The sequence below is a fragment of the Bufo bufo genome, chromosome 8 (genome assembly GCF_905171765.1).
Source record: "Bufo bufo chromosome 8, aBufBuf1.1, whole genome shotgun sequence".
Classification (NCBI taxonomy): Eukaryota; Metazoa; Chordata; class Amphibia; order Anura; family Bufonidae; genus Bufo; species Bufo bufo.
In genome coordinates this window covers 165,918,275-165,938,211 of record NC_053396.1, presented here as the reverse complement: position 1 = coordinate 165,938,211, position 19,937 = coordinate 165,918,275, and the positions used below count along the sequence as shown (strand labels likewise).

General features: G+C 44.3%; 1 protein-coding gene across 8 annotated transcripts in view; it reads right to left on the bottom strand.

Moving 5' to 3' along the window:
- The window catches only part of KLHL13 (kelch like family member 13), a 101,824-nt gene that overhangs the window by 54,270 nt on the left and 27,617 nt on the right, over positions 1-19,937 (bottom strand). For 7 of the 8 annotated variants that reach the window (XM_040442575.1, XM_040442574.1, XM_040442573.1 and 4 more), the window contains one exon: positions 2,308-2,449. In XM_040442575.1, coding sequence (XP_040298509.1) covers positions 2,308-2,449 — 142 coding nt within the window. Of the gene's footprint in view, positions 1-2,307; positions 2,450-18,809; positions 18,883-19,937 lie in introns of those variants that run through there. The other variant, XM_040442576.1, reaches the window with a different exon arrangement.

Sequence of the window (19,937 nt, the reverse complement as noted above, 5' to 3'; positions counted from 1 at the left end):
GGCAGTAACTGGTTATGCCCATATATGGTGAACTTCGCTAGGCTGTTCCTCTGCCAGAACAGTCTGCCAGAGTTTACAACTAGATGCCCAGTAACTAGCGCTGACTGACCAACAGTCGGAACTGGTCTCTAGAATTTACATGCACAATCATTGAACTGTATGGGGGCCAATGTTCGCTAAAGGAGTATTCGCATCTTGGACATTGGGGGCATATCGCTAGGATATGCTCCCAGTGTCCGATAGGTGCGGGTCCCACCTCTACACTTAGAACAGAGACGACAAAGTGCCAGAGACTGCACCGAACATGTGCAGCCGCCCTCAATTCATTTCTATGGGATCAACGAACATATCATTTTACTGCAATTATCTGCTTATCGGTTATTCTAATCCTGCCTGTGAATATATCACCTCAGTGTATAGATAAGACATGATCCACCATTCATAATAGGGGATTGTTAGAGCTTATCTATTCTTTTCTTGTACAATGACCTCTGCACATGTCACATAGCATGCCTAGAAGACTCTCCCATAGAAGTTAATGAGGTCCCCTCCTGACCACTGTCTCTATGGCCCAAGGGGCTGCCATAAAGCAGTTTTCTAAATGCTGTTAAAAGGGAATCTGTCACCAACATTTTGCATATTTAAGTAATGCTACAATGCTGCTGTGCAGTCAGACTTCATTTAAAGCATACCTTTGGTATTCCTTTGTGGATTTTTGATCTCCAGAAAACAATGTTTATTATAAATGCAGATTAAGCCTTCCCACAGTGACGATACCAGCGGCGCTGTGTGCTCTTATTATATACTGTAACGAGCAGGCCACGGCAGAGACCGAAGAGATGACATCAGCAGGGGAGGGGGCGGCGTCGGTGACGCCACAGGCAGTTAGCAGCGCACAGGGGTGGTACTGGGCTCTGTAAGAGGGCAAGTTTGGAAACACTCTGCCTGGCACTTTGCACCCTAATCTGCATACAGAATAAAAATAGTTTTCTGGAGATAGAAAATCCACAAGTAGCATTACTTAGGCCAAATATTGGTGATATATTTCGTTTAAACACATCTCCGGCAAGATGCCGGCCCCCATAATCGTGTTCAGGAAACAGAATACAAAAATCTGCAATCAGAAAAGAAAAACCGATTATAAAAAAAGAAGATGTGCTGCTACCTGGTTTTAACTGGCAGATAACATTTTTGGCGACACATTTCTTTTAGGTACAAAATAAAAAATACAGTGTCAATTGGCCCGGGTGCAGGCCCTCTTTACAGGTCAGTCTGTGGAGGCTGCTGGCTATGAAAACTTTCTGACAATTGTATATGCAAAGTATTCTGGTCTTATACAGTATATATGACAATACCATGTATCATGATGTTTTCCTTTATTGTTATTTCGTATCTTTTTTGTTTATTGTGTACTGCTCAACATTTATAATATGCTTGAAAATCAATAAAAAGACAATGTTATAAAAAATAAAAAAAATAAAACACCAGTGCAATTCACTGGTGCAAAGCGGCCAATGATCGCATGCAATCAACCGACCACACTATATGCAGGGTTTCAGCCAGCAACAGCCAAAGGTTCACGACATGTCAGGTCACCTTTTCGGCACACAAGTTTTAAAATGCTGGTTGGCCGAAATGGTGGAACCACTTAAGCAAAGCCATTATGCACTTCATCAATTGAAAAGGCCACAATGGCAAATACTTCTCTCTCTTGCAAACAGACAAATCCAGAATAGATGAAATGTCACAAGTTGCCGGCATGACTCGATGTCCCCCATTTCACAGGAAGCCTATGAGGCATAGCTGAAACCACGTTTAAGGACTTAACAGCAAATGCGTCATGTGTCTAATTTTAGTTTTAGCAATAAAATTTAAGTATGCACAAGAAAAATTATTTCTTTCTTTTACTAAATAATGTAAACATTTCAGATTTATTAACTTCCCCAGGGGCCATATTACAGACACACACTTCCTTCCTGCATATAGAAAGTATAGCAGTGCGTGTGTGTGTGCTTTATGGCCGGTGTAATAAAGGGGTTAACTGGTAGAGAAATGTCAGCCTATTGCAGCCTCCAGGAATAAAATGGAGTACAGCCCCTCCCCAGAGACCAAGGAGTGACGCTGGGATGGATATAGAGTACTACCATCCTGACCAGGGTAGGTCTCCAGGAGTACAACAGAGCCCTCCAATGGCAATGAGAGGACTCTGCTCATCACGTCCCAGTCTACATAAAGCAGGCAGGTGAGCTGCAGAAAACAGGAAGAGTCAGCCAATTCAGTGCTTTTTCATTATAGGTGAAGATTTACCTGTAACACCACTGAACTATGAGTATTGCTGGTGAAGAAGCGAGTGGTGCCCGTCTTTGAAGACTGGAGATGAGCAGACACACCCATATCGGTGCTCCCAAGAGAGACTTTCAAGTGAGGGTCCTCCTCCTCCACCAAAGATCTGAAATAAAATTGTAACCACACTAAATCGTTTAGGTCAAAATAACGGAACATTAAAATACAGATACACAGGCACACAAATTATTTGGGTAGAATTGGGGTGAGGGGTGTTAGTAGCTTTAGTTAACCAACGACAATATGAATAAACATGAGGAGGGAGAAAACACAACTGTCCAGGTACGTACCGTAGCAAGTAAAAAATAAAAGGGTACTTAGTCACGAGAAAAGTAAGGAGGTCACGTAACTTTGTTTTAACGTACATGAACATACGACTACTGGATCTTCATTCACATAGTATATCAAACACTAACACAACTATTTATGCCCACAGATTTAATAATTCCTTCTGACAGCAATGAACCAGAAGACCCAGATTCCTCTTGTAAAGTATGGCTGTGTAAATGCTATGACTGGGGAAGCTTCGCTGTTTTACTGTACCAGAGGCGAGACTACAGGTTCCTATATACAAAGAGCAAAGAGAGATAAACCCACCGATTTCAATGGGATCAGCAATCTTAGGTGTATGGTGATGTGCCAATTATCCCTCAACAACCTTAAAGGGGTTCTCCGGGTATTATATACTTAAAAATTACTTCATTATAAACCTATTCCCAAATACCTTTCATTAGTTATAATAGTTTGTTTTGTCGGGGGGGCAATCAGAAGAAAATGGCCGCCATCCTACTAGTCCACGCAAAACCTGTCCTAATTACACAGGAGGACAAGTTCATGAGCTGCGCCATCTTCCTCTCTTACTTGTCAGGGATTATTATCCTGAATACAGTTTAATATAATCTTCAGATGAATCTGTAGGAATGGAGTTCATGGGGAGACATGAAGTATAGAGAGGATAGTGGGGGTGTAGATAATGAGCAGCAGCTCTTGTATGCAGTCTCCATTACCACAGCCCCACATTACATGTCCTGTCCGTCCTCTCATAATCTCCATTCCTACAGAGATTCAGCTGAAGATCTTATCAGCTGTATTCAGGATCATAATCCCTGTCAAGCAGAGCAGAGTGGAGGATGAGGCAGCTCTTTACCTCAGTGTTGTGAAGTAACTTGTCCTCCTGTGTGATTAGGACAGGTTTTGTGAGTGCTAATAGGATGGCGGCCATTTTATTTCTCCTAATTATTGCTCCCTAGACAAAATGAACTATTATAGCTAATTAATGGTATTTGGGAATATATTTATAATAAAAGAAATATTTAAGTATTTCCATTTTCTTAATGCCCGGAGAACCCCTTTAATTTCAACATGCATGATCCTTTGTTCCCACATCAAAAAAGTCTTGTGTGTCGGTGGCTTACTCCCCCATCCCCATTAAGAACATATGCACTCTTGGTCAAGCTCATAGTGCATGTCTATGGAGAAGTTGAGCCTGGGCAATCTGGCCTAAAATTTGAATTTCAATATTTTTTTTTCCCAACGTAAAGGGAGTCTGTCAGTACTTTTGACCATTATAAGCTGCCGACGGCATTAGGTGAAGGCTTTTGTGGAGCTTTTCTCATGAGGAGTAATGTGAATATGAGGTTTTATTCTGCCAGATTACGTTCCTGAAAGTACTCAGGGTAGAGCTTTATTGTTAAGTGCTCCCTGCTTTAAGCTGCTTGACACCCCACTCCTCTGTGCGACAGCTGTAGCATACAACCCGGAGACCACTACAAGAGCATGGCATGGGCAAACCTGCTGACAGACTCCCTTTTAAAGGACTATTCTGGATATTGCTTCTTGCTGCTGCTCCCCAGTAGTTTAGGACAGGAAAATGGTAAACCTGTTCTCTGGATCAGCAGTGGACCCAGTGGACAATCCCATATTAATCAGTTAGGGGATAACTTTACTGGTACAGCACCCAAAATACTATTCTGGCATTTGTATATAAACATGAGTGTCTTTTGGTACCAACTTTACAAAATAAAACCTTTTTTTTAAAATAAACTTTATTAATAACATTAATTTTTTTAAATTCCCAATAGGAGACTTCACAATCTGATCACTTTTATAAAGCGCTGGTGTACCTTATATACAAAAGCATTATAGCCCATCACTAAAAGACCGGAAGGCTATTAATGGGTGTGCCAGTGGCACAGAATAACAGGCACAGAGTCATTGCAGGCTTGGGGGCCATTGACACCCCGCAATTGTGTTCGCAGAGGGCTCATGGGGACAGAGGGAGCCCCCAATGTACATGAGGCCCAATATTAGTCCCACCTGTAGGAACAGGCTAAATATCAATATCACAAGGATGAAATCGGAAGTGTTTCATGGAAATGGCGATTAGGAAGCTTTCACAGCAGCGTTCGCGATTTCCGTTGTTCTGCTCCAGATTCGGCACATAGCTGAAACGAACAGAGCCAAAGAAATCCCATCGACTATAATGGCATCCTATCGCTTTCTGTCCAGGAGACACTTTCTGGGCAAGTGGGCATAGAAAAATTAAATCCTGCACACAGGACTTTTCCCTCCACTGTTTTTGACTAAATTGGTGATGGAAATTCTGAACGGAGCCTCCAACTCAGATGTGAACATGCCCTTAATCTAATTAATTCAATTAATATCCAAACCCAAAGGGCTCATGCACACGACCGTGTGCTGGCCGTTCCGTGCAGCGGCCGCAGACAGATCCAGACCCATTCAACTTGAATGGGTCTGTGATCTGTCCACAGCGCAAAAAAGTAGTGCATGGTATGCACAATTTTTTTTGCGGTGTGGAGGCACAGACAGAAAACCCACGGAAGAACTCCGTAATGCTTCCGTTACGTGCCTCTGTTCTGCATCTCCCGGATTGCGGACCCATTGAAGTGAATGGGTCCTCGATCCAGGATACACACTGCCCGTGCCCATGTATTGCGGAACCGCCGTATGAGGGCCGCAATACGGCCACTGGCAGCACACATTCGTGTGCATGAGCCCTAAGGGAAATAGCTGGCCCGTGTTCAACCAACTGCTGTTTGAGGTGTATGGGGCACCTTATCTGTGAGGAATAGGTGAGGATTTGGGCTCATGCACACGACCGTATGTATTTTGCGGTCAGCCAAAACAGGATCCGCAAAAAATACGGATGACGTCTGTGTGCTTTCCGTATTTTGCAGAATGGAACAGCTGGCCCCTAATAGAACAGTACTATCCTTGTCCGTTATGCAGACAATAATAGGACATGTTCTATTTTTTTTGCGGAACGGACATGGAGTGCACACGGAGTAACTTCCTTTTTTTTTGCAGACCCATTGAAACGAATGGTTCTGTATACTGTCCGCAAAAAATGGAATAAAAAAAATTAACGGACATGGAAAGAAAATACGTTAGTGTGCATGAGCCTTTAAAGGGGTATTCCCATCTTAGACAATGGGGGCAAATCGCTAGGATATGCCCCCATTGCCTGATAGGTGCGGGACAGAAGTGAATGGGAGCGTGTCGCGCATGCTCCCATTCATTTCTAGGGGGCAGACGGCAATAGCAGAGCCAAAGCTCGGCTATTTTCGGCGGCCCCATAGAAATGAATAGAGGGCAGCTTCGCATGCGCAGTGCACTCTCCTTCACTTTCGGGGCTCCGTTCTCGATATCGGTGCGGGTCCCAGCGGTGGGACCCGCACCTATAAGACAATGGGGGCAGATCCCATTGTCTGAGATGAGAAAGCCCCTTTAAAAGATCAGCCAAAAGTGGACTTCAAAACAGGACAATGACCCAAATATACGATGCATTCACCTAAAAATGGCTGATGAAAAAGAAATGGAGAGTTGTTAAATAGCAAAATCAAAGCCCAGTCAAGATTAGGATTTGACACACTCAAGCGGCCCTCAAACATTGGACATCCAAAATAAAATTCTCAATGGAGAACTGGGAAACGATCTAGTTAATTCCAGAGACTGTCAGACAGTTTCACGAAATATTTGCTGGAGGTTAATTCTAACATAAGAGGCAATACCAGGAAATATTACCCTTTCCATAAATCTGTCTAATAAATTACTACAAGGTAAATTTATTAAAGGCGTTTTTTTCCATTACATCAGCTTTCTTCATATACTGTTTGCATAAAGATCAAATATTGGCATTTTCACAAATGGCACAAAAAAATACTTCTTCGTATACTGTTTGCATGAAGATCAAATATTGGTATCGTGACAACCCTAGGTAAGACGTGTTTTTTTTTTACTATTATACCGTAACTATATTTATTTTAGGTTTGACGACTAAAAATTTTTGTTTGACTCCTAAATTTTTCAGGTTTGGAGCTAATGGCTCCTTGATATTTTTTTTAGTCTGGAGCCCTGTTAGGGGTGGTAAAGTGCACGTCTGGGTGATCCCAAGCCTTAGAAACCACCGCAGAAAAATCATTATGGCGAGGAAACACCTTTGAGGCCTGTTTTGGACGGAAAAAAGGATACCCCCTGTTGGTCAGTGGGGGGGGGGGGGGGGGGGATCATCCTGCACATAGAAGGTGTCACGGATGGCAGCAATGAGGCCATCTACAGTGGAGGCCATTTTGGAAGGCTGATCCGTATTCATGTCCAAGTCAGAATTCTCTACCTCTCCTTCAGACAGCGGATCCCCAGGGGAAGAAAAGCCTGAGAGATCTTATACGGGGTGGAGAGGGAGATGCGTCTGAGGAGGAAAAATGTCCTGCTCTAGGACGCTTTTGTGATTGCCGTGCACTGGCGGGCTCACCAGAGGAAAGTGCCCCAGAGGGGGGTCACCCGAGCAAGGAGCGCTGGAGGGTGCATCCGAGGGAGGTGCAGCCTGCGCCGGTGGCAGATTCTCAACCAAGCGACCCACTATAGAGATAGGATGGATTGGGAGATTTTGGAGAGGTTTTCCACCGCCTGAGAGAGGGTTCTGGCCCAATCCGGCAACTCAGATACCAGAGGGGAAGGCAGCTGTACTGGCTGAAGGGGGGGGGGGGGGGGCCTGCCTGGATGCCCGACAGACAAGCAGTGCAGGCAGAATCTGGTTGCCCGCAAGGGAATTTTTCCTGACACATGGAGCAGGCATAATGGACAGCTATTGTTGCTTAGGGAGAGCACCCTTGGGCTCAGACATGATGATTAAGGGTACACTTGCGGCAGGACGGATCCGACAGGCTGTTCACCCTGTCGGATCTGTCCTTCCACTATTTTGCCGTGCCGCCGGACTGTCACCATTGACTATAATGGGCACGGGGCAGCGCTCCGGCGCAGTACAGCAGTTCGCGGTGAGAGGCCGCCGGACTAAAAGGTCGGACATGCAGGACTTAGTCCGGTGGCCTTTCGCCGTGCTGCGCCGGAGCTCCGCCCCTGTCCCCATTATAGTCAATTGGGTCGGAGCGGCGGTCCGGCAGGACACGGCGAAATAGCGGAAGGACGGATCCGACAGGGTCAACTGCCTGTCGGATCCGTCCTGCCGCAAGTGTGAAAGTTGCCTAACCCAGAGAATGAACACCTCGAGGCTGGAGAGGGTACGGTGACCTGAAAGAGAGGGGACAAGAGTTCCTACCAGAGCCCAGGAAAAACAAGCTGGCGCCACTAGAAAAAAACTGAAGCTCTCTCCCCAGGCTGGAGGGGTATAGCTGCCGTGGGAGGGGCTAACAACTTCTGCCTAGTGTCAACCCTCCTAGAGGACATAGCTATACCCACGGTTTCTGTCTCCCCCAATAAATATGGTCGAGAAAAAAGCATTCTACCATTCGATAACCTCAGCTAATAAAATGCTTGACTAAACTCATTAAAAATGGGTGAATGTCTTGCTATAGAAATATCGTGCCCTTCCCCATAGCCCTTTATTAGTACATCTTATTTGTATGAAATACTGACACTCAAAAGAAATTGCCTGAAACCAAGAACTTTTAAGGCTGGGTTCAGACCTGAGCGTATTTGATATGCGCGTTTAACGCGCGTTTTTATGCACGTTTTTTGCAATAGTAAACGCGCGTTTGTGTGATTGACTGCAGTGTCCAATGGCCACAAACGCGCGTCAAAACGCCCCAAAGAAGCTCAAGAACTTGTTTGAGCGTAGGGCGTTTTTCAGCGCGTTCAAACGCGCTGTAAAACGCTCAAGTGAGAACCAGGGCCATAGGGAAGCATTGGTTTTCATGTGTTGAGCGTTTTACAGCGCGTTTGAACGCGCTGTAAAACGCTCAAGTGTGAACCCAGCCTAAGGGTACTTTCACACTAGCGTTAAAGTTTTCCAGTATTGAGTTACATCCTAGGGGCTCAATACCAGAAAAAAAAAAAAACTGATCAGTTCTATCCGAATGCATTCTGAATGGAAAAGTTCAGTCATTCTTACGGTATTTGACCAAAATTGAAATTTTTGCATTAATTCCGGATCCGGCATTAAGGGTTCCGGCAAAACTGATCCGGTTTTTCCGGTCTGCGCATGCAAAATAAAATACCGGATCCGTTTTTCCGGATGATACCGTAGAGACGGATCCGGTGTTTCAATGCATTTGTTAGACAGATCCGCATCCGGATCCGTCTACAAATGCTATCCGTCAGCAGGCAATTCTTGCGTCGGAACTACCTGCCGGATCCTGTGAAAGTACCCTAAGAAGAATATGAATTCTATTAATTGTATTTTCATGCTAATCTTTGTACTGCCTGAATTCTTTCCCATATGAAAAACTGATGGGAATTATATTAAAAAAAAAAAAAAAAAAAAAAAAGCTATAAAATATTACATAAAGGAATTACTTAAATTACTGTTTTTCAATTTCACTCCGCAAAGATTTTTTTTTCACCATCTTTCAATAAAACATCTGGTAAATTAAAATGATAACATTAAAGGGTTTCTGTCACCACACTTCACTATTAAACAGGCTGACATAATACATGTGCCAATGGCAGCATTGGTCTCCTCCTGCCAGCCCTGTCTGCTGGGGAAATCTTGCGCCTGCGCCGTCCCGTTCAGTATTCGGCGCAGCGAGGGAAGGACACTTGCTGGCTGCCTCACTGCGCCTAATACTGAAGGGGACGGCTAATTAGCATATAATAAAATAATAAATATAATAAAAATTATCATGCAAGCCTGTTTAATAGTGAAAAGTGTGGTGACAAACGCTTTAAAAAAAAAAAAAAAAACTTGTTCTGCAAAAAGAAAAAAAATAAGCTATTGAAACTGAAAAGTAAAAAAGTTATGGTGGTGTAGAAAGCAGAGTAACACCCCAAGACCTCATGCACTGCATCAGATCTGCATTTTGTGATCACACGCAGACCCATTCATTTCTATGGGGCTGCAAAAAATGTGGACAACACAGGGAAGTCATCTGTGTGGCTGTATGTCCGTCCTGCCAATTTTTTTTTACATGTCCTATAGTTGTCCATTTTGCAGACAGGAATAGGCATTTCTACAAGAGGGCGAAACAGGAAAGTTTGGTACGCACACAGCCAGTACCCGTGTTTTGCGGATTGCAAAACACATACAGTCGTGTGTATGAGGACTAAGACTGAAGTTTTAGACTTGTACTAAATGTATTAAACATTGTCCAGCATCTGCTAAGTTTCACTCAAATTACGGCAAGACTGACTTAAAAAATTTCCCTCGTGATAAATGTCCCCCAATAGATTTTAATCAAATTCTAGAAGGACACACAAGAACGGAGTATTCCTATCTTCCCTCATGTCGAGCCTAAGCCTTACCTTGTACCAAAAGCAGAAGGGCAAATTTCTCAGGCCCACGCTTCAACAATTTACCAAAATGTAATACAGAGCGGTCAGACACTAAATATCACACTGCAGCATTTCATGGACTTGTCTTGCAAAAACTTGTGTCAAACCAGAAAGAAGGTGTTCAGGAAGCCCTCACTTCCTTAACCCGTTGAGATATTCACGATAAGTATGTTTTGAGAAAACAAGGTGTAGCTGAAGGACACCAATTGGGGTAAAAAAAAAAAAAAAAAAAAACACACACATTCCAGACATACAGTATGGGGCGTGCTGGTGGCTCAGGGGTTAGCACTGGTCCCTAGCAGCGCTGGGGTCCTAGGTTCGAATCCAACCAAGGACATCTGCCCGTATGTTCTCCTCGTGTTTGCGTGGGTTTCCTCCGGGTACTCTGGTTTCTTCCCACACTCCAGAGATATACTGATAGGAACCTTAGATTGTGAGCCCCATCGGAGACAGTTGGATGCTAATGTCTGTAAAGCGCTGCGGAATAAAGTAGCGCTAAATAAGTGCAGAAAATAAATACAGTATGTGCCAGCTTTATCAATACCAGGACACTAACTGCGATTGAAGGTGTCCTCCTCCTCAGACACACCAGGTCAGACAGAACCCAGCAAAAGGTCATACACAAAATTTACCCGCAGTAAACATGCCAGCACAAAGACTCTTCTCTTGGCCTGGGGTGGCATGCTGGAGCAGCTTGTAGACTGAGGACCATGGAGATGAAGCTGGATTGTGCACCGCCTTATGGACTCAATGGTATACAGAGCTCTATATAATATTTATCAATTGATTTTTCCAAAAGCAAAGCCAGGTCACAGCTCCGCTCTGGAAAAACATCGCCTACAGCGTGCAAATATTAAGCCGGCTATAATTCATTTCATTTTTCCTCATGGACAGTGATGAAGCTCTGAAAAATAATGAACGTTCCATAGAGAGCTAGATAAATATGCCTCTTTTCGGTTTATGTAAAAGGGACTGCCCCATTATAACAATATTATCCCCTGTCCTGTGATAAAGGTCTGATGGACTGGGGTCTGACCTCTGGGGCCCCCGCAGACCATGTGAATGAGGCCTGTGCTCCCCTATTACAATGGAGTGGCACTACCACTCCAATCTACTCTATGGTACTGCCAGACATAACGAGTCCAAGAGCTCTGCTACCTCCATCAGCCCCTCATAGCAGAATGGGGTGGCAGTGTGCAAGCGTGTCCCCATTCAAATACAGAAACACAAGCCCCCTTCCTGTGATCTTCGGGGATCCCAGCAGTCAGACCCTTGCTTATCAGACACTTACAGCCTAACCTGTGGATAAAGGACAATCCCTTTAAGAACAACTTGTCCATTGAGGTACATCAAACTGCAGACCCAGTGGATATAAGGGTTAGGCTGGGTTCAGACCTGAGCGTCTTTGATATGCGCGTTTGACGCGCGTTTTTTATGCGCGTTTTTTGCAATAGTAAACGCGCGTTTGACGCGCGTTTGTGTGATTGACTGCAATGTCCTATGGCCACAAACGCGCGTCAAAACGCCCCAAAGAAGCTCAAGTACTTGTTTGAGCGTAGGGCGTTTTACAGCGCGTTTTTCAGCGCTGTAAAACGCTCAAATGAGAACCAGGGCCATAGGGAAGCATTGGTTTTCATGTGTTGAGCGTTTTACAGCGCTGAAAAACGCGCTGTAAAACGCTCAAGTGTGAACCCAGCCTAAGGGCTCGTGCTCACAAAAAAAATTAAAAAAAATTCTGTTTCGTTTTTTTACAGGTCCGTATTTGGAACCATTCACCCCAATGGGGCTTGGAAAAAACGGATACGACAGTCTGTGCCCATATGTCAGTTCTGCAAAAAAGATAGAACATGTAGTATTCTCCGTTTTACAAAGGCATTGTTACAATGGATCTGCAATGGAAAAAATAAATAAATAATGAAACACGAATGTCATCCTTTTTTTTTGCAGATCCGCATCTTGCGGACCACAAAATACATAATCGTCTGGATAAGCCCGAAACACGAGAAGACAGGTCGGGTGACTCCATGTTATCAGAGTTTCTAAGCGCCCCAAAGATTTACATGAGCACTGCATTAAGGAGGCCAGACATCCTGAGCGGCCATCAACTGAACACTTACACTCATCTGACTCGCAGGCAATAAGAACCATAAGGCCTGGTTCACATTTCCAGATGTGTGTGATCCACATTTTCCACAGGCAGCACACGTACCCATTGATTTTAATGTGTTTGGTCCCACATCTGAGAAATACACCACTATGGTCTGTAATGAGGACCAAATACTTCCATGGAAGTCTATGGGTCTGTGAAAACCCACTGACACAACATAAATGACATGGGACCACTGGCAGGAGATGTATAAATAAATATCACTCACCAGAAAGCAGCAGTACATCTCAGGCTACTTTCACACTGGCGTTTTGGTTTCTGTTTGTGAGATCCGTTCAGGGTTCTCACAAGCGGTCCAAAATGGATCAGTTCAGCCCCAATGCATTCTTAATGGAAAAGGATCCGCTCAGAATGCATCAGTTTGCCTCCGTTCAGTCACCATTCCGCTCTGGAGGCGGACACTGCTGCCTGCAGCGTTTTGGTGTCAGTCTGATGAAAATGAGCCAAACGGATCCGTCCTGACACACAATGCAAGTCAATGGGGACGGATCAGTTTTCTCTGACACAATAGAAAACGGATACGTCCTCCATTGACTTTCAATGGTGCTCAAGACGGATCCGTCTTGGCTACGTTAAAGATAATACAAACGGATCGGATCTGAACGGATGCAGACGGTTGTATTATCTGAACGGATCGGATCTGAACGGATCGGATCTGAACGGATGCAGATGGTTGTATTATCTGAACGGATCCGCACAAAACACGACTGTGAAAGTAGCCTAACAGGATCCATAATGGACACAATGGATCCATTTTTTCCCCCCTAGTATCCCATTGACTTATGATGGTTCCTTTAATTTATTATTATTATCCGTTCCTCAGGAAGAATACTGCAGCAGTGTGAACAGACAATTACAGTTCGATCAATGCTTACAAGTACCGTAGAAAACTAAGACCGTTATTGCAGGGGCAGCTGAAAATCAATTACATTACAGATCTCATTTTTCTAGGGCAGGTTTTATTTTATTTTTTTAAAGGTGTTCTCTCACGAAAATTATTTAATCACCCATCTGAATATTTTATCACAAGGGTCGAAAAACTGGGGCCCCTGCAACCCTCTTGTTTAACCCTGGTATCTCATATCAGTATATCTCTAAAAGGCAGACACCCAGCACTTTACGCACACGACTTTATTACATTTTAGATCAAAAGTATAAGGTCCCTAAAAAAGAAAAAAAATAATATCCCAAAAAGTATATTTGCAAATAAAAGAGCCAAGCTGAAGGTTAGATGCATGGCACTTCCTAAAAAAACAGACCAGGTCTGTAGAGTTCACACATGTTTATACGCAGGTATATTCATAAACTCTAGAAACCAAAAAAATCTAGCTTTAAGCTGGAAGTTATAAAAAATAAAAATGTAACAACTGAAAGAACTTAACAATTACACACCTTAAAAAGTGAATACACTTCTAAGACCTCTGATGTATTTTTGGTCCGCATCCGATCCGCATTTTATGTGGATTGGAGGAGGACCCATTTATTTCAATGGTTCCGCAAAAAATGCGGACAGCACATCCAAACAGCCGCCCTGCAAAAAAGAAAGAACGTGTTCTATTCTTGTCAGTTTTGTGTATAAGAATAAGCATTGTAACAATGGATGAGCAAAAAAGAAAAAGAAAAAACGGACGTCCTCTATTTTTTGCGGATTCGTGTTTTGCGGCCGACGAAATACAAACGTTCGTGTGAATGCACCCTTGAGCCTATATACACCACCAGGAAATGAAAGAAAGAAGACCTGGAAAACAATGTGATTAAGCTGAGATTGACAAAGTATAAACTGCCACCGGTGCTTGTTCAATGATCACACGATGCCCCTTTTATTTTAGGTTCCGCAGCGGGGTACATATTGAGGCGCGGTCACATCAGTACTGGGTGGCATCCCCCTTGCTGTGATAGAAGTTGCCACTCTGGCATGGTAACGTCATACAGATGCTGGATCTTCTCCTGGGGTATTTAATTCCAAGCTCTTGGATCCGTAGTCCAGCCGAGGTGGTTGTTGGCTGACGTGCATTGAAGATCCGTCGCTCCATCCAGTCTCAGACGTTCCTGAAGGAGGAGAGATGTGACGATTGGCTTGACACCCAGGACACCCTGAAGAGCACGTTGTGTAGCGTGATCTGTGTGTGGACGGTTGTTATCTTGTTGGAACACCAAGTCTCGAGTCTAAAAAGGCGGAAGGACTGGTTCCACAATGTCCCCTATTCAGGGTCCTCTTCATGAATACCAGACTGTAATGGGCATTGTAACTGGTGCCACACTATGCATGATGGCAGTAGGAGCTCCCCAGCCCTCCTGTGAACTCTGATGGGGCCACCAATGGCAGCTGTATTTAGTGATGAAAGCATGTTCTGCCTTGGTACTAATGATGGCTGCACCAGAGTCTGCAAACACCTTCACACAACTTTGCATAAGGGCTCATTCAGACGGCCGTATGCTGTCCGCAAAAATACTGAATGCTATGAAACATGTCCTATACTTGTCCGTGAAAATCAGGACATGGCCCCATTGAAGTCTATGGGTCCGCAAAAATACTGAATGCTATCCGTTTTTTTGCAGATCCGTTTTTTTGCGGATCCGCAAAAAAACGGATAGCATTCAGTATTTTTGCAGACAGCATACGGCCTTCTGAATGAGCCCTTAAAACAGATTAATGGAAAAAAAATTGCATGAAAGTTAACATAGCTGAATATAACACTTAGATTCCCCACACACAGAAATTTAGCACTGGCGTTTTTTTTTACGCGTGTTTGCCACCTTCTGCAGTGTTTTTGTAATTTTTTTGCTAGGATTTTATTCCTTCTCCTATTGAGACGGTACAATTCCTCCAAGCCCCCTCTACACAGGGAATGCCTGTGATATTATTACTGATGTCACCGGGCTCCCCAGCGGCGCCCAAATGTGGAAGCGTCCCGAGCGCTGTGTTCACGGTTCTTATTTGTGACAATACATTTTCACGATAAAGGTCAGTGTGACAACCTGATCCTGCTAATGGCAGCGCCTCCAAAAGCAAGCAGTGTCAAACTCCCCATGTAACGGGAGGCAGGCATAGGGACTAATCCAGTAGCCTGGCTTTTTATGTGGTATGGTCAGGGAGGGGTTAACTTTAAAAATGGAAAATCTCTAAAAATCTGTTTTGATAACTACGGCCTCCTTTACACACACACAACTGTGCTTTGGTGTGTAAGGCTACTTTCACACCTGCGTTTACGTGCGGATACTTCTGGTATCTGCACAGACGGATCCGCACCTATAATGCAAATGCTTGTATCCGTTCAGAACGGATCCATTTGCATTACATTGAAAGTCAATGGGAGGCGGATCCGTTTTCAATTGCACCATATTGTGTCAGTAAAAACGGATCCGTCCCTATTGACTTACATTGTTAGGCTACTTTCACACTGCCGTTTCTGGGTCCGCCTGTGAGATCCGTTTCAAGGCTCTCACAAGCGGCCCAAAACGAATCAGCTTAGCCCCAATGCATTCTGAATGGATAAGGATCCGTTCAGAATGCATCAGTTTGCCTCCGTTCAGCCTCCATTCCGCTCTGGAGGCGGACACCAAAACGCTGCTTGCAGCGTTTTGATGTCCGCCTGACGATGCGGAGCCAAACGGATCCGTCCTGACTTACAATGTTAAGTCAACGGGGATGGATCTGTTTTTACTGACACAATATGGTGCAATTGAAAATGGATCCGCCTCCCATTGACTTTCAACGTAAGTCAAAACAGATCCGTTTGCATTATCATGGTAATGCAAACGGATCCGTTCTGAACGGATACAAGCGTTTGCATTATAGGTGAGGATCCGTCTGTGCTGATACCAGACGGATCCGCACCTAAACGCAGGTGTGAAAGTAGCCTAAGTCAGGACGGATCCGTCTGGCTCAGTTTTGGCGTTTTGGTGTCCGCCTCTAGAGCGGAATGGAGGCTGAACGGAGGCAAACTGATGCATTCTGAACGGATCCTTATCCATTCAGAATGCATTAGGGCTGAACTGATCTGTTTTGGGCCGCTTGTGAGAGCCCTGAAACGGATCTCACAGGCGGACCCAGAAACGGCAGTGTGAAAGTAGCCTTAATTGTGTCCTTTCAAGAACTTTTTTCCCCTTCAGAGTGGGATAGAAAATTCCAGAAAAACATTATTGCTTCAACATAAAAAAAAAATAAAAAAAATTGTATAGGTAGAATTCACCCAAATAAAAAATAAATAAAAATAATATAAAAAGGACCACTAGCAAAAACCATATGACCTGCATTTCATAATTCCTAGACTTTCAGCTAAGGCTACTTTCACACTTCCGTCGTTAATGCAAGTCAATGGGAAAAAGTCTGAAGAACAATAATCTCCTGGCAACCATCAGTGAAAAACGCATTGCATCTGGATGCCTTCTGTTATTTCACGCAGTCCCATTCACTTCTATGAGATCAGGGTTGTGTGAAAAACGCAGAATATGGAACATGCTGCGATTTTTCCTGAACACAGATGATGCGTGAAAAACGACCAATTGAAATGAATGGGCCAGGATCCAGTCCAGCTGCTGTGTGTTCACTACATGTGTCGCATCCGGACAGGAAACTCGCTCATGTGGAAGAGCCCTAAGGCCACCTGCACACAGGTGCGGCTGTCTTGCAGAAATTCTGCATAAATATCTCTGAGTTTGTGCACCAAAAACTGCATGTGTTACTTGCAGTTTTTGGGGTGAATTTGATGCGGTTTTGCATTGAAAAAAAGTTGAAATTCGCACAAAAGAACAGCACAAAACAATTGACATGCTGAGGATTTCAAAATCTGCACGGCAGGTACATTTCCGCACAAAACAAAACACAAAGGGGCACATGTATTAAAGACCAGCGTTTTAGACGCCGGTCTTAATAAAGCCCTGCACTGGCGGTGGGTCCAGCGCCGGCCTCTACATTACTTTGGCGCATCCAATGCCACTGCTAAATGTAAATCAGCTTCTATGTCTTACATTTACACCGTTTTCTACGGCTAAACCAGGAGTAGAAACGATGAATGAGATGGGCGGCCAGCCGTCCCCTTCCCCGCCATACTGAGCTGCGCCACAAACTGCCCTGAAATACGCCTAATATAGGCAGATTTCAGGTTAATTAAGATTGGTCTAATCTCACACACTTTACTGGTACGCTGCGTTTTTTCTGCAAAATATTCCGCACGGAAAAACAGTCCGTAATCCGCAACGCGTGCAGGTAATACTAGCTCAGCTGGGATCAGTTGACGATCAGACACTTGCTAGCACTGAAGAGTCATCACATACAAACTGCACGGGCAGAAAGCTCCAGACACATCCAACACTGGATCACCTCGCCTGGACTAACGTACTATATTAGTAACAAAGACATTGCTAGAACTGGTACTGCGAGGACGCACGCACACGTTCAAGACCCAAAAAAAATGGGTCATGACGAGGCCAAGAAATGTACAGGGCCCCAAGCTGAATCTCATCCTGAAAATCAGGTCACGGGCACAGATACCCAGGCACAAACAGGGGGGGGGGGGGGGGGGGGGGGGCTCATTAAAAATAAAAAATTTCAATAATAAATAATAGATATACACACACACACAAATGAATTGTAAAAATCAAAGCCAAAACTATGGTCTCTTGCACACGGCCATTGTGCTCCCGTGGCCGTAATGTGGGCCGCATACGGCGGTTCCGCAATACACGGGGCACCGGTCGTGTGCATTCCGCATCACGGATGCGGACCCGTTCACTTTAATAGGTCTGCAAATCCGGAGCATCGGTGCGAAATGGAAGCATGGAACAGAACCCCACGGAAGCACTACAGAGTGCTTCCGTGGTGTTCCGATCCGTGCTTTCATTCCGCAAAAAATAAAATAAAAATAGAACTTGTTTTTGCGGAACGGACGGATCACTGACCCATTCAAGTAAAATGGGTCTGGATCCGTTCAGGCCGCCGCAAATTGCGGTCCCCAGTGCACGAAACGGAACCACAACGGCGGTGTGCATGAGGCCTATGACTGTAGGTGAGTGTGCAGCACAAGAAACTCAATGACCAAATCAATTATCAATATTGTTTAGAGGAAGAACAGATAACGAAATAAACTAAGAAAGAAAATCTTTGCACAGGGACGGGGTGACCTCGTTATGATGGACTGAAACACCAATATCGCCCACTCTTATTTGACACCTTTTATATTTAGGACAATTTTTTGGTATTACATTTCTTCTAGAACTGGCAGACCACATCCCCTATACTACAAAATGAGGCAGACTTGACGACACTTTGCCTTGACTAACATACTCCTGGTCCTTCTCCACAAGTAGGTCTGTCGCATTTTAACAGATATACAGAAGATACTAAGCGTTACATTAGGTCACTGCATCCACATAACCAGGACTAAATAAAATGAGGCTCCTGAACAGGTTCCTGCATAGGGGGAGTAGCAATGTACAAGTACCTAAATAAATTGGAAGCTAATTAGGTCCATGACGTTAAGTCCGTTACTAAATCCAGCAAATCGACAGTTTTGTGTGAAGTTACTTGAAAGTGAAGTGAATGTGAACCCACCTGAACAGAGGCTCCGGAGAAGTCCGCTGAGGAGCCCGATAGTGTCTAGTTAATGTCTGTCAGGCAAGTCAATGGATCAGGGGCTACTTAAGGACAGAGAAAGGGTTAAAAGACCAATCTGCTGTAATATGGGACTTATTGCCTCAACCCACATTAGAGATGCGGAAGAAGAGGTGACAAAGCTTTCATTGTACATGGTCTAAGGTGAAAGGGCTCCTTTGTTGGTGTCATCCACTTTAACCCCTGCTTACCCACGCTCTGGCCTGCACCTGCTTTCTGCATCTTCTACTGCTATAACAATTCCATAGACTTTGCTGAGGTTAATCACACAAGTGCATTATAGATACAGCACGCAAATGTCATGAAAATGCCGTGGATGTAACACGGTGCAGGGTCACAGATAAGACACTAGGTCCTCAGTCCAACTCCACTAAAACCATACAAAAAAAAAAAAAATTGATGCAAAACTTCCCTCTCCTACTTGTTATAGTCACAGGGGTCCAGGAAGCTGAGATATGGGGGGCTGTTTGCCAGGGATTCTTTGTTGCAAGCAGGAGTCATTTTTTAACCCTATAGAACTGGTAAGCCACTTCTCCAATATGAAGACCCCCCACCCCAAGTGTAATATGCAAAATTTCACTCTCCTCATAATGACAGGGGTCCAGGAAGCTGAGTTTTGGGGGCGCTGTTTGACCGTCCTGATGTTTGCCAGGGATTCTTCACTGTGAGGAGTCTATTTCTTTTCACCCCATAGACCTGGTAATAAGCCAGTTCTCCAATAACTGCAATACCCCTGAACCTTCAGGTTCTGTGCAGAGCCTTGGAGAACTGAATATTTTACATGAATAAGAAGGACCCATGTTAAGACACCTTGATTATATACCTTTAATAGGGGTCAAGCACAAAGCCTCAGAGACCATAGAAATAGGATGGACACAGCACATTAACATAAATGACAACCATATCACTTCATGTTCAGCAGCTTTACAGAAATATAATTGCCATTTGATCTTTCTTCATCGTTATGTAATATCCCCCCCCCCACCCCCACCATGAAATGCAGCCCAGTTGCCAGAAGATAATGTAATAGTTGACGAAGGCGTTAGAAACTGTTTATAAAGAGCACAG